The sequence below is a fragment of the Anguilla anguilla genome, chromosome 7 (assembly GCF_013347855.1).
Source record: "Anguilla anguilla isolate fAngAng1 chromosome 7, fAngAng1.pri, whole genome shotgun sequence".
NCBI classification, from domain to species: Eukaryota; Metazoa; Chordata; class Actinopteri; order Anguilliformes; family Anguillidae; genus Anguilla; species Anguilla anguilla.
Window position 1 is genome coordinate 308,458 of NC_049207.1, and position 15,515 is coordinate 323,972.

The window sequence follows — 15,515 nt, forward strand, 5'->3', positions numbered from 1 at the left end:
TAAGGGTGTGTCTATGTGTGATTGGCTGTCAAGCTGATTCCACAGGGAGTGACATCACAATCACAGCTGACCTACTTTAGTGTGGCTGGAGGACAGCAGTGCTGTGACACACAAAGCCCCACATCTGTACATAAATACACACACACACACACATACATATACACACACACACACTCGCGCGCACACACACACACGTTTGCATTGCTATACTTGCGAGGACTTCCCATTGACTTATATTCATTCCGTAACCTCTAACCTTTAACCCTAACCCCAACCACTGTATGCCTAACCTTAACCCTAACCGTAACCTAATTGGAACCCTAACCATAATATAAGATAAGATAATCCTTTATTAGTCCCACAGCGGGGAAATTTGCAGTGTTTCATCAGCAAAAGGGATAGTGCAATAGCAAGGGGAGTAAAAAAAAAAATAGATATAATATATACACATTAGGACTAACCCTAAAACAGCCTCTTGAACTTGTGGGGACCAGCAAAAGGTCTTGTGTAATTTTCCTCATCTTTCTATCCTTGTGGGGACATTTGGTTCTCACAAAGATAATAATACATGCCCACAAACACACACACATACACACACACACACACTCTACCTAGTTACAGCTGTCCATTTTGTCAGTCATCATACTATCAGCTGTGCATGTGGAGTGAGGCTGAACTTTATTTAAGCACAGCTATGCTAAAACCTAGTCTTCTAATCTAACTTCCGTGGAAAATAAAGTCTTAAAATCTGACCCTCGCCTTAAAATCTCCTGCTGAGAGACAGAGATATTAAGGGATTGGAGGAGAGGGAGGGATGAGGAGAATGGAGAAAGAGAGAGAATAGAGGCAAGAGAAAGTGTGATTGAAGACTATAAGAAGAGAGAGGGAGAAAGTGACCTGATCTTCTGCTAGCCATGGGAGACTCCTGGCACCAAGCAGAGTCCCACACAAAGACCCTCTCTCTCCTTCCCTCCCTCCTTCCCTCTCACTCTCCTTTTATCTTCCCTCTCTGTCCTTCTCTGTGTCTCCCCCCTCTCCCTCTCTCTCCCTCCGTCCGTCTGGTTTTGTTCTCTAAAGCTGTTTCTAATTCTCATGCAGTGAGTGGACCAGCAGCACAAAGTCTCCTCTCAACATCGAACACCCCCCCCCTCCCCCAAACTTTACAGCACAGCCCATTCCTGCCCCCCCTCCCTCAAACTTTACAGAACAACCCATCCCTGTTTCCCCCCCAAACCTTACAGCACAGCGCATTCCTGCCCCCCCTCCCCCAATCTTTACAGCACAACCCATTCCTGCCCCCCTCTCCCAAACTTCACAGCACAGCCCATTCCTGCCCCCCTCCCCCAAACTTTACAGCACAGCCCATGCCTGCCCCCCCTCCCCCAAACTTTACAGCACAACCCATTCCTGTCCCCTCTCCCCCAAACTTTACAGCACAGCCCATTCCTGCCCCCCCTCCCCCAAACTTTACAGCACAACCAATTCCTGCCCCCACTCCCCCAAAGTTTACAGCACAGCCCATTCCTGCCCCCCCCCAAACTTTACAGCACAGCCCATTCCTGCCCCCCGCTCCCCCAAACTTTACAGCACAGCCCATTCCTGCCCCCCTCCCCCAAACTTTACAGCACAGCCCATTCCTGTCCCCTCGTCCCCAAACTTTACAGCACAGCCCATTCCTGCCCCCCCTCCCCCAAACTTTACAGCACAGCCCATTCCTGCCCCCCGCTCCCCCAAACTAGAATAGTGTGGTCAGTAGTAACAGAGTAAAGCAGGAGTGTAGAATAGTGTGGTCAGTAGTAACAGAGTAAAGCAGGAGTGTAAAATAGTGTGGTCAGTAGTAACAGATTAAAGCAGCATTGTAGAATAGTGTCTGTCAGTAGCAACAGTGAGTACAGGAGAAGTACTTCTGTGACAGTGCAGAGGAACGACAGGGTACAGTAGTGATGGAGGAGAGTCAGGGTGGAGGAGAGTAGTGATGGAGGAGAGTCAGGGTGGAGTAATGATACAAAGTAGTGATAGACTAGTGGTGGAGGAGAGTAGTAATGAAGGAGAGTCAGAGTGGAGTAATGATATAAAGTAGTGATAGATTAGTGGTGGAGGAGAATAGTGATGGAGGAGAGTCAGGGTGGAGGAGAGTAGTGGTGGAGTAATGCTAAGTAGTGGTAGAGTAGTGATGGAGGAGAGTCTGGGTGGAGTAATGATATAAAGTAGTGATAGAGTAGTGGTGGAGGAGAGTCGTGATGAAAGAGAGTAGTAATGGAGGAGAGTATTGATGGAGGAGAGTCATGGTGGAGGAGAGTAGTGATGGAAGAGAGTAGTGGTGGAGGAGAGTAGTGATGGAGGAGAGTCAGGGTGAAGGAGAGCAGTGATGGAAGAGAGTAGTGGTGGAGGAGAGTAATGATGGAAGAGAGTAGTGGTGGAGGAGAATAGTGATGTCAGAGTGGAGTAATGATATAAAGTAATGATAGATTAGTGGTGGAGGAGAATAGTGATGGAGGAGAGTCAGGGTGGAGGAGAGTAGTGGTGGAGTAATGCTAAGTAGTGGTAGAGTAGTGATGGAGGAGAGTCTGGGTGGAGTAATGATATAAAGTAGTGATAGAGTAGTGGTGGAGGAGAGTCGTGATGAAAGAGAGTAGTAATGGAGGAGAGTATTGATGGAGGAGAGTCATGGTGGAGGAGAGTAGTGATGGAAGAGAGTAGTGGTGGAGGAGAGTAGTGATGGAGGAGAGTCAGGGTGGAGGAGAGCAGTGATGGAAGAGAGTAGTGGTGGAGGAGAGTAGTGATGGAAGAGAGTAGTGGTGGAGGAGAATAGTGATGGAGGAGAGTCAGGGTGGAGGAGAGTAGTGATGGAGGAGAGCAGTAATGGAGGAGAGTACTGATGGAGGAGAGTAGTGGTGGAGGAGAGTAGTAATGGAGGAGAGTACTTTGGATAAAAGCGCTATATAAATGCAGTCCATTTACCATTTACTAATGGAGGAGAGTCAGGCTGGAGGAGAGTTGTGATGGGGGATAGCCAGGGGAGAAATGCTATAAAGTAGTGGTGGTTTACAGTACCAAAGGAATTAGTCTATATGGAGGAAAGAGTGGGGAATAATGTAACAAAATTAAGAAGTCACTGAAGTCGCTAAAAATGTTTCTGCACTTTACTTTTTTTTGTAATTGGGACGGCCCGGTGGTGCAGTGGGTTGCACTGTCGCCTCACAGCAAGGTCTCATTTTTAAAAATTAGATTATTAAAAAAAAAATTTAATGTGGTACAGCCCAGCAGAAATGCATTTATTCAAAATGTTCCACCAGACAATAAAATTACTGCTACAAAATGAACTCCACTATCACTCTGTAACATCACAAAGCAAACGGTTACTGTGGCTGTCACTGCCATCTGCTGGTGAAGATGTAGGACTGCAGGTTGGTTGTGGTACCTGTAGGTTGTTTTTGATTTGATTACTTTAAGTCCACAGACCTTGGAACTAATTTTGGATGCCACTGTACATTCATTAGTCCCTCCGACCTGACAGGTGAAGTTCATTACTGTACTGTAGCATACTTTTTTAAAAACCATAGATTGCGGCGAGAAATACCTGGTAGGCTAAATGATATAGTTGAATTATGTACCTGGTCGAATAACAAAAGTACAGCACGCTCTACTTACTGGACACTCATTCACTGATAAACATTTTAACTCACTGATCAAACATTCAAAGTACTGCAGTACAAAGCTCGGATATTTTGTGAAAGAGGCAATGTTTTAAAGAGAAGTGGGGCTACACATGCGTATCAGTCTGGCTCTTCATTCATGCGCTGGAAATAAAAATACATATTTACATTTCATTGGCAAATTGTTCGGTCTTCACTACAACTAACCGAATTCAACAACCTCAGTAGTAATTTCTATTGTCTATGGTAGTATGCCATAATGATATTCAAAGTTTTAAGGCACATCAATGAACCTAAACAGTAAGCAGTGGAAAGGTTCAGAAAAGCCCATTTAAAAAACGTATATTGAAGACTTGCGTAATGAATAACAAAATAACATAACAATAATAATAACAGGATTAACATTTCAACCACGATAAAATCCATTTAATGAAAGCATTGTTCCTTTATAAGAACGCCGTTTCCCGTATTTTCTTTAATAAAATGTATTGTTACAAAACTCCCGGAGCGAGTGCATGGAGGGACATTTGTCGAGGGAAAATTTTAATTCTAAGAGTGAAGTAAATTTTACAGCAAGCTATTCGGCGAGGTAATTAATACTAGCTCTACTGTGCTGCCTGCAGTGTTTCACAAAATGAACGACAGAAACCCCCAAATAATCACAGTCCGGTCCAAACGGGTTGAAAATCACAAAAATCTAAATTCCTAAGGATAGGTATGGAAGAAACAGTCCTTAAATCAAAATACCAAGAAAGGTGATCAGCTAGGTAAAATGTTGTGATCCAAACAACGTTTATTGTTCGTACGCGCAGATCGCAGTCTCTCACGAAATGGCGTCTGGTAGCCTGCCGGTGCACGCATGTAACTACGAAGCCTATTGGACTCGCTGACGCAACCCCGCTCTTAATTCTTAATAGTCGTGTCTTAGTGGCTCCCAATTCCGCCATAAGTTCCCGTTAGTGGTTAATATATCTGTCACTTGAATGGCTATGCCCCACCTTCTGAAAGAGACATGGAAGGTAATTGGATAGTAGGAATGACAGTCAGTAGACTGCCACTCACTTAATAGCGTTTAATATACTTCGATAATTCCAGAAGAAATCCAATGTATCCAATGATTATGCAATAATAATAATAATAATAATAATAATAAATGTTTTATTTCTACAGCACCTATCCCAAATCCAAGGCCTATTTTTAAAGACCATATCAGAATAATACCGACAATATAACTATTTGCCATGGTAAAATATCTGTTGTTACTGTTGTTTACATACATGCACATTCACACACTCATATGAAAAGTCAAACCCACCCACCCACATACACACACACACACACAAACCCATGTACACAAACACACAAGCCCACACACACACATACACAAACCCACTCACCCACCCACACATACACGCACACACACAAACACAAACCCATGTACACAAACACACATATCTACTCACCTACCTGTATACACACACACACACACACACACACAAATAAACACGCACAAAAGCACACACAGATTATAGCATTTAAGAAAATAATTTATTTTTCATTGTGTTGAATTTGTAAAGTATATGTTGTTGCACTGTTTGCTCACTTATATGACTACAGAAGCAGGAGAGAACTATTCTGTTTGTGAGGACTTATCTATGTTTCCCCGAGGAGAGAAGCAGGACAGAACTATTCTGTTTGTGAGGACTTATCTATGTTTCCCCGAAGAGAGAAGCAGGACAGAACTATTCTGTTTGTGAGGACTTATCTATGTTTCCCTGAGCAGTGTGCCAGCGTGCAAGGCCAACAAGATATGCATGTGATATGTTTTTTAAAATTTTTTATTTATTTAACCTTTATTTACCCAGGGTAGGTTCGCTGAGCACAGATGCTCTTTTGCAGCAACGCCCTGCTTCACACTCATACACATTCACACCTGGGAGCTGCCCAGTACAATCACAATCCTCTATTGTTGGCCACTGAGCAGCTTCACTGTGCTTGTGTGCGTGTGTGATTGTGCATGTGTTTACATGTGTGTGATTGTGTGGGTGTGTGCATGTGTGTGATAAAGCTACTCTTGGTTTGAACTCCAGTGAGCTACAATGGAGTTTAGAGAGAGAGAGAGAGATGGAGAGAGAGAAACTGCAGGCTTTAGTTCTTCATTCTCCAAGTGCAGGCGGTGTGTCTGTGGAATGGTGAGTTTCAGAGCAGCCAGTGTGCAGTGAATCCAGGTGTGCCCTGAATCCAGGTGTGCCACCCAGACAGATTCCCTCTCACCACTTCAGCCTCCGGGACAGAACACCTGCAAAGACACAGCTTGTACTGACTCTTCTGTGTGAACCCTGGTACAGTTTCACCTACCAAAACCTCCTGGTCCCTTGGGCTGTCTCACCTGTATTAAGTATCTGTCTCATCTGTGCATTTCTACATCTCCCCTTTGCGATTGTATGTCTCATCTGTGCATTTGTCTCCCCTGTGTGTTCGTTCATCTCACCTGTGTGTTTGTGTGTCTCATTTGTCTGTTTGTACGTCTCACCTGTGCGTTTGTCTCACCTGTGTGTTCGTACGTCTCACCCGTGCGGTTGTGTGTCTCACCTGTGCGGTTGTGTGTCTCACCTGTGCGTTTGTCTCACCTATGTGTTTGTACGTCTCACCTGTGCGTTTGTACGTCTCACCTGTGCGGCTGTGTGTCTCACCTGTGTGTTCTTACGTCTCACCTGTGCATTTGTCTCACCTGTGTGTTCGTACGTCTCACCTGTGCGGTTGTACGTCTCACCTGTGCGGTTGTGTGTCTCACCTGTGTGTTCTTACGTCTCACCTGTGCGTTTGTCTCACCTGTGTGTTCGTATGTCTCACCTGTGCGGTTGTGTGTCTCACCTGTGTGTTCGTAAGTCTCACCTGTGCGGTTGTGTGTCTCACCTGTGTGTTCGTAAGTCTCACCTGTGCGGTTGTGTGTCTCACCTGTGTGTTTATTTCGGTGACGGGGCAGAATGGGGTCAAAGTGGGTGGATTCAGGTGTGCGCAGAATCTCCTCCAACATGTACTGCTCCAAACTCTCCTGGGTGAGCAAGTATAATTATAGTCATATATTATATATAACTATACATACATACACTACTGCCATCACTTATTTTGCAGTCAAAGGTATTTGGTGGGACATGTTGGTCAGTGGTACCTGCGCAGGGGTGTGGTTGGGGGGTATTGGGGTACCTATGTAGGGGTGTGGTTGGGGGATATTGGGCTACCTGTATAGGGGTGTGGTTGGGGGGTATTGGGGTACCTGTGTGGAGGTGTGGCTAGGGGTGGGGGCATTTGCAGTACCTGTGTGGGGGTGTGATTTGGGGGCATTGGGGTAGCTGTGTGGTGGTGTGATTTGGGGGTATTGGGGTACCTGTGTGGGGGTGTGGTTTGGTGTGGGGGGTATTGGGGTACCTGTGGGGGGTGTGGCTTGGGGTGGGGGTATTTGGGGTACCTGTGTGAGGGTGTGGCTAGGGGTGGGGGTATTAGTGGTAACTGTGTGGGGGTGTGGCTAGGGGTGGGGGTATTTGCGGTACCTGTGTGGAGGTGTGGCTAGGGGTGGGGGTATTGGGGTACCTGTGTGGGGGTATGGCGAGGGGTGGGGGTATTTGGGGTACCTGTGTGGGGGTATGGCGAGGGGTGGGGGTATTTGGGGTACCTGTGTGGAGGTGTGGCTAGGGGTGGGGGTATTGGGGTACCTGTGTGGGGGTATGGCGAGGGGTGGGGGTATTTGGGGTGCCCCTCTCCTCTCTCTCCCTTCGTTGGAGGATGGCGTGTCGAGCGGTTTTGTATTCCAGAGCGAAGTCGCTGATGCTTTTGCAGAAGGTCTCCGCTCTCAGGGAGCGCACTGACTGTGGAGTGTACCCCAAATACAGCAGGAAGGAGTGGAACCTGCCGAGAGGAAGAGGAGACCATCCACCATCATCACCCTCACCATTATCTCATAATTATGACCATCACTGGTGAATAAGGGGGTTGTGGTACCTGTTGATTGGTGAATAAGGGTGTTGTGGTACCTGTTGATTGGTGAATAAGGGGGTTGTGGTGGCTGTTGATTGGGGAATAAGGGGGTTGAGGTGGCTGTTGATTGGTGAATAAGGGGGCAGTGGTGGCTGTTGATTGGTGAATAAGGGGGCGGTGGTGGCTGTTGATTGGTGAATAAGGGGGCGGTGGTGGCTGGTGGTTGGTGAATAAGGGGGTTGTGGTGGCTGTTGATTGGTGAATAAGGGGGTTGTGGTGGCTGTTTATTGGTGAATAAGGGGGTTGAAGTGGCTGTTGATTGGTGAATAAGGGGGTTGTGGTGGCTGTTTATTGGTGAATAAGGGGGTTGTGGTAGTTTTTGATTGGTGAATAAGGGGGTTGTGGTAGTTTTTGATTGGTGAATAAGCGGGTTGTGGTGGCTGTTGATTGGTGAATAAGGGGGTTGTGGTGGCTGTTGATTGGTGAATAAGGGGGGCGGTGGTGGCTGTTGATTGGTGAATAAGGGGGCGGTGGTGGCTGTTGATTCGGGAATAAGGGGGTTGAGGTGGCTGTTGATTGGTAAATAAGGGGGTTGTGGTGGCTGTTGATTGGTGAATGAGGGGGCGGTGGTGGCTGTTGATTGGTGAATAAGGGGGTTGAGGTACCTGTTGATGACTCGGCGATGTACAGCCTTCAGAATGCTCAGTCTCTCCTCGCTCTCTCTCAGGAAGTGAGGGAGTTTCTTTCTCAGGCTCTCCGCATGCTCCTGCCCGTCCTCCACCTGCTCCAGCAGGTTCAGCTGCTCCCAGCATGCCTTGCAGCGGGCCTGCAGCTGCGCAAGGTTTGACCCCACCTGCGAGTACTCCCACTGGGGGAGGAGCTTACTGTGAGAGTACTCCCACTGGGGGAGGAGCTTACTGTGAGAGGGCTCCCACTGGGAGATGAGCTTACTGTGAGAGGGCTCCCACTGGGGGAGGAGCTTACTGTGAGAGGGCTCCCACTGGGGGAGGAGCTTACTGTGAGAGGGCTCCCACTGGGGGAGGAGCTTACTGTGAGAGGGCTCCCACTGGGGGAGGAGCTTAATGTGAGAGGGCTATTGAACGGGCACTGGTGCAGCCCATGGTCTGCGCTGGCAGCCAATGAAAACGCATAAAAATATGACTCCCAGCACTACAGGCAGGTCAGAAACGGGCCCATATCGATTACTGCTGTCCAATAGAGGCCAATCAATGATGGACATTTCATCTGCCAGCCCCCATTCATTACACACACAGAAACACACACGCTCTCTCAAACCCACACACACAGAAACACACTCCCTCTCTCAAAACCACACACACAGAAACACACTCCCTCTCTCAAACCCACACACACAGAAACACACTCTCTCTCTCAAACCCACACACACAGAAACACACTCCCTCTCGCAAACCCACACACACAGAAACACACTCCCTCTCTCAAACCCACACACACAGAAACACACTCCCTCTCTCAAACCCACACACACAGAAACACACTCTCTCTCACACGCACACGCACGTGCACACGCTCACACACACATTCACACATGCACACACTCACACACACAATCACACACGCACACACACTCAAGCTCACGCACACACAGGTAAACCTACCTTGCTGGCGCGTGTGACAGCTGTGAGCTCGGAGAGCAGGTCCGAGGATTGTGGGTAGAGCTGCAGCAGCAAAGCACAGACGTGCTGAAGCAGTGGCTGCCGGCTGTGTGTGTCCTTCACCTGAGACAGCTTTCCCAGGTAACTGAGCTCGAACCCCCGTGCCTGCCCAGGGAGAGAGAGGGAGGGAGGGAGGGATGAGGGAGGGAGGGAACTGAAACAGCTCACAGTAAGCATGTCTCTGACAGAGATGGACAGGCACACCTTGCATCCGTTGAGAAAGTTGCCGATGGCTAGCACAGTTGCTAAGATACGGTGGAAGGTCTGGCTGGTGGCCAGCTGCTCCATGGCCTGCTTGAGGTGAAATAGAGGCTCTGCAATTTCCTGTCCGAGAGCAAGACAGAGACGGCAATGCAGTCTGCTGTGAACGGTGTGACAGGGTTAAACCAAAGGTAACATGAAAAGAGTCATAATATAATCTCTCCACCCCTACAACTTCTGCACCCTACAACCCTACAACCTCTGCACCCTACACCCCTACAACTGCTGCACCCTACACCCCTACAGCTTCTGCACCCTACACCCCTACAACTGCTGCACCCTACACCCCTACAACCTCTGCACCCTACACCCCTACAACCTCTGCACCCTACACCCCTACAACCTCTGCACCCTACACCCCTACAACTTCTGCACCCTACACCCCTACAACCTCTAATCCTTACACCCCTACAACCTCTAATCCTTACACCTCTATAACGTCTAATCCCTACACCCCTATAACGTCTAATCCCTACACCGCTGCAACCTCTAATCCCTACACCCCTATAACCTCTAATCCCTACACCCCAACAATCCTACAACCTCTAATTTCTACACCCTACACCCCTACAACGTCTAATCCCTACACCCCTATAAACTCTATTGCCTACAACCTCTAAATCCTACACCCCTATAACCTCTATGCCCTACAAACTCTACAACCTCCAAATCCTACACCCCTACACCACTACAACCTCTAAACCCTACACCCCTACAACTTCTGCACCCTACACCCCTACAACCTCTAATCCCTACACCACTACAAGCTCTAAACCCTACACCCCTACAACTTCTGCACCCTACACCCCTACAACCTCTAATCCCTACACCACTACAAGCTCTAAACCCTACACCCCTACAACTTCTGCACCCTACACCCCTACAACCTCTAATCCCTACACCACTACAAGCTCTAAACCCTACACACCTACAACTTCTGCACCCTACACCCCTACAACATCTAAACCCTGCACCCCTACAACTTCTGTAACCCTACACCCCTATAACCTCTATGCCCTACAACCTCTAATCCCTACACCCATTTATACTCTATACCCTACACCCCTATATAATCTACAGCCTACGCTCCTACACCCCCATAACATCTACACTCTACACCCATTTAATATCTACATCCCTTTAACTTCTTTAGGCTGCCTCTTACTCTTTCAAGTGTGTCATAGTCTAAAGCAAAGGCCCAGAGCTGAAGCCTTGGTCTCAGGTGAGGGATGGCTCCCAGCGTGGTGAGACAGAGCTCAGCCGGGGCCAATGGTGAGCCTGGAGACTGGGCCTGGGCCTCCTGGATGAGGCACAGCTCCTCCTGACTGGGCACCAGAGTCTGTAGCTTCTACAGAGGGAAGGAAGAACATGGAGGTCTGAAGGCCAGTAAGTAAAGTCTTACATTATATATTGGCCAGTCTGTCAGTCACACAGGGAAGCTAACTCTATTGGTCAGTAGTTTGGTCACTCAGTAAAGTTCTACATTATTGGCCAGTCTGTCAGTCACACAGGGAAGTCTAACTCTTTTTGTCCATAGGTTGGTCACTCAGTAAAGTCTTACATTATTGGCCAGTAGGTCTGTCACTCAGTGTAATTCTGACTCTATTGGCCAGGTGGCCAAGAGCATGGGAAGCTCATTGGTTAGTGCCACCGACAGTGATTAGTAGTGACTCCTGTCTGTGTGGGCAGGTTTAGGTGGGGCCACCTGACCTGCAGGTCCTCCCGGTCCAGCACACAGCAGTCCATGCTCAGGATGGCGGGGGGCAGCAGGTGAGGGGGGGGCAGGCTGCTGAGGGTGATGGTGATGATGTTACTGCGCTTTACCGTCAACACAGAGATATAGTGCTGTCTCTGAGAGAGAGAAAGAACACGCACTGACTGCACACTACAGTACATAAACACTGCACTGAGAGAGATTAGCACTGACTGAACACTACAGAGTATTAACACTGCACTGAGAGAGATTAGCACTGACTGCACACTACAGTACATTAAAACTGCACTGAGAGAGATTAGCACTGACTGCACACTACAGAGTATTAACACTGCACTGAGAGAGATTAACACTGACTGCACACTACAGTACATTAAAACTGCACTGAGAGAGATTAGCACTGACTGCACACTACAGTACATTAACACTGCACTGAGAGAGATTAGCACTGACTGAACACTACAGAGTATTAACACTGCACTGAGAGAGATTAACACTGACTGAACACTACAGAGTATTAACACTGCACTGAGAGAGATTAACACTGACTGAACACTACAGAGTATTAACACTGCACTGAGAGAGATTAGCACTGACTGCACACTACAGTATATTAACACTGCACTGAGAGAGATTAGCACTGACTGAACACTACAGAGTATTAACACTGCACTGAGAGAGATTAGCACTGACTGAACACTACAGAGTATTAACACTGCACTGAGAGAGATTAGCACTGACTGAACACTACAGAGTATTAACACTGCACTGAGAGAGATTAGCACTGACTGAACACTACAGAGTATTAACACTGCACTGAGAGAGATTAACACTGACTGAACACTACAGAGTATTAACACTGCACTGAGAGAGATTAGCACTGACTGAACACTACAGAGTATTAACACTGCATTGAGAGAGATTAGCACTGACTGAACACTACAGAGTATTAACACTGCACTGAGAGAGATTAGCACTGCCTGCACACTACAGTACATTAAAACTGCACTGAGAGAGATTAGCACTGACTGAACACTACAGAGTATTAACACTGCACTGAGAGAGATTAACACTGACTGAACACTACAGAGTATTAACACTGCACTGAGAGAGATTAGCACTGACTGAACACTACAGAGTATTAACACTGCACTGAGAGAGATTAGCACTGACTGAACACTACAGAGTATTAACACTGCACTGAGAGATTAGCACTGACTGACTGAACACCGCAGTACATTAACACTGCACTGAGAGAAATTAGCTCTAACTGACTAAACACTACAGTACATTAACACTGCACTGAGGAAGCTGACTGACTGAACACTACCGAACATTAACACTGCACTGAGAGAGAGGGTAAATACAGTATATACACTCTGCACTGAGAGAGGGTTAATGCAGTATATACACACTGCACTGAGAAAGCTGACTGACTGAACACTACAGAACATTAACACTGCACTGAGAGAGAGGGTTAATACAGTATATACACACTGCACTGAGAGAGAGGGTTCATACAGTATATACACTCTGCACTGAGAGAGGGTTAATACAGTTTATACACACTGCACACTACAGTATGGCAGACTCACCCTCCTTGCCCCCTCCACACTGAGGGTATTGTTTTTGCTCTCAAAAAGGTGCTCCAGGTTTTGGGTGTCAAGCTCCACGGGTTCAAGCCCCGCCCAGATTGTTTGGGGTCCAAAGTGTCCAATGCGAGGGAGGAGGGGCAGGTGGTGCAGCGCCCTCCAGTGGAGCCGGAGAGTACGGCTGGTGGGCGGGGCAGGGCGTGGCGGGGCGGGTGGAGGGGGCGGAGCAGGTGGAGGAGGAGGAGCTGATTTTGGGAAGTCCTGAGAGGACAGGGCCCTGTTCTCCTCTGCGCTGTCCAGGCCCAGGTCCTCCTCGTCCCACAGGTCTGAGAAGTCCAAGGTGTTTAGGCGGAGCCGGGGTGTGGGGCTGAAGAAGGAGGGCCAGAGTTCGTCAAGTCCCAGAGGGAGGGGCCTCTCAGCGTCGGCTTGTTTCATTGGCTCTCCCGCTCCACGTCAATTCTGTGACTGGCTGGTGGTCTTGTCTTCATCTCATCATCATCATCATGCTCCTGTTGCTGCCTCACCACATCATATCCACATCTACCCGTATGTCTGTGTATCTTTCCCTCTGTATCTGCAGTATTTCTGTGAGTGCAGGTTCTCTCACTGGATGCAGGTTCTCTTGCTGGATGCAGGTTCTCTCACTGGATGCAGGTTCTCTCTGTGAGCACAGGTTCTCTCACTGGATGCAGGTTCTCTCACTGGATGCAGGTTCTCTTGCTGGATGCAGGTTCTCTTGCTGGATGCAGGTTCTCTCACTGGATGCAGGTTCTCTCTGTGAGCACAGGTTCTCTCACTGGATGCAGGTTCTCTTGCTGGATGCAGGTTCTCTCACTGGATGCAGGTTCTCTCTGTGAGCACAGGTTCTCTCACTGGATGCAGGTTCTCTCTGTGAGCACAGGTTCTCTCACTGGATGCAGGTTCTCTCTGTGAGCACAGGTTCTCTCACTGGATGCAGGTTCTCTCTGTGAGCACAGGTTCTCTCACTGAATGCAGGGTATCTCTGTGTGGCTGTGCTTCAGTTTGAATTGTTTGTGTTGCACCCTTTCCCTTAATCTCATTATCACTTCCTCATCTCCTGTTTATATTACAGCCTGTTTACACAAAACCACCGATAGAAATCCCTCCCCACCCCTCTCTGTCACTCCCTCTGCTTACTAACATTTTACTTTTTCAATTTTGCAGTCATATTTCTTTCTGAGTTAAGTGGCATGCAAAAATTAATGCAGTTTCTTGAAGTTAGTATCAGGGTAAAACCTGTGTGAAATATGTATTCAAAACACTAGATGCTACTAAAAATTGTAAACACTGGATTTTTAAAAACATGAGATGCTGCTAAAATGTGCCTTAAGGTATTGCAACAAAACAAACCCATAACAAAACGTACAATCATGTGAAAGAGTACTGTGAAAATATAAAGGTGTGTTAACTACTCATAATTAATAACTGACCAATAATGTCTCAGTAATCAGAAAGAATTTGACCCAGGTCTGAATAAGGTATTACTGTGTGTGTGTGTGGGCATGTATTACTATCTTTGTGAGAACCAAATGTCCCCACAAGGATAAAAAGATGAAGAAAATTACACAAGGTGGGGACCTTTTGCTGGTCCCCACAAGTTCAAGAGGCTGTTTTAGGGTTAAGACTGAGGGTTAGGGTTAGAATTAAGTTAAGGTTAGGGTTAAGGTTAGGGTTAGAATTAGGTTAAGGTTAGGGTTAAGGTTAGGGTTAGAATTAAGTTAAGGTTAGGGTTAAGGTTAGGGTTAGAATTAAGTTAAGGTTAGGGTTAAGGTTAGGGTTAGAATTAAATTAAGGTTAGGGTTAGAATTAGGTTAAGGTTAGGGTTAGAATTAGGTTAAGGTTAGGGTTAGAATTAGGTTAAGGTTAGGGTTAGAATTAAGTTAAGGTTAGGGTTAAGGTTAGGGTTAGAATTAAGTTAAGGTTAGGGTTAGGCATGTAGTGGCTGGGGTTAGGGTTAGGGGTTACGGAACGAATGTAAGTCAATGGAAAGTCCTCACAAGTATAATTAATTAGGCGACCGCATGTATACGTTCCTACGTTCTAAGTCGCTCTGGGTAAGGGCATATGTTAATGAATGTAAGATAATGCCTTTTAAGAATGTATTAACATTTAGTCATACATGACCTAAGAACATGAAGTAGTGACCTGTGCGTTTAATGTGTTTTCATGTTGCGATTTTTAACCGGGCTGCACAAGTTTCTCCTCTGCATGTCTGATTGTGCGGTCTGTCTCCGTCTGAACATCTCCAGACTTCCGTTTGTTTGAATTTGGGCTCATGGGACCTCCATAATTACCGCCCATTAACGCTAACTGAGGAAAGTCCCGGTCTGTCGCTTGGAACGGGGGAAAAACTGAATTCCTGTCAAATCGTTCATATTCTCAAGCGCCAGTATAGTTGTTTGTATTACATAAAATCGTGTCGCCAAAAAATAGCGTAGTATACGCGAATTAAAGAATAAAGCAGAATTTCTCTGTTCGAGACTGGCACTGATCCCATTTCAAGGTTAAGTTTAAATATTTATTCAGGACGACGTTGCATCGAAACTGATGGTGCCGTAGGTTTCTAATTTCACCTGCGTGGAATCGCATGTTTGAAACT

General features: G+C 47.1%; 1 protein-coding gene across 2 annotated transcripts; it reads right to left on the reverse strand.

The window, feature by feature from the left end:
• Positions 1 to 5,633: 5,633 nt before the first annotated feature.
• On the reverse strand, positions 5,634 to 14,405 carry si:ch211-63p21.2 (FH1/FH2 domain-containing protein 1). 2 transcript variants are annotated; one of them, XM_035424534.1, is made up of 9 exons: positions 12,899 to 14,405; positions 11,300 to 11,440; positions 10,755 to 10,937; positions 9,533 to 9,652; positions 9,272 to 9,433; positions 8,297 to 8,499; positions 7,370 to 7,562; positions 6,615 to 6,711; positions 5,634 to 5,955 (listed from the first exon to the last, which is right to left on the reverse strand). In XM_035424534.1, exons 1-9 carry the CDS (start codon positions 13,328 to 13,330, stop codon positions 5,927 to 5,929), a joined length of 1,560 nt encoding a protein of 519 aa, XP_035280425.1. In that variant the 5' UTR covers positions 13,331 to 14,405; the 3' UTR covers positions 5,634 to 5,926. The 2 variants fall into 2 exon arrangements, with proteins under 2 accessions (XP_035280425.1, XP_035280426.1); XM_035424535.1 differs by lacking the exon at positions 7,370 to 7,562.
• Between the last annotated feature and the right edge of the window lie 1,110 nt (positions 14,406 to 15,515).

What these genes read in the sequence shown, in the direction of transcription:
- si:ch211-63p21.2 (XM_035424534.1), bottom strand. Translation starts at nt 13,330, where the DNA reads ATGAAACAAGCCGACGCTGAGAGGCCCCTCCCTCTGGGACTTGACGAA. An exon ending in TGGACCGGGAGGACCTGCAG is followed by an intron (nt 10,938 to 11,299) that starts GTCAGGTGGCCC and finishes TTCCCTCTGTAG; the next exon opens with AAGCTACAGACTCTGGTGCC. An exon ending in ACTTTCTCAACGGATGCAAG is followed by an intron (nt 9,434 to 9,532) that starts GTGTGCCTGTCC and finishes CTCCCTGGGCAG; the next exon opens with GCACGGGGGTTCGAGCTCAG.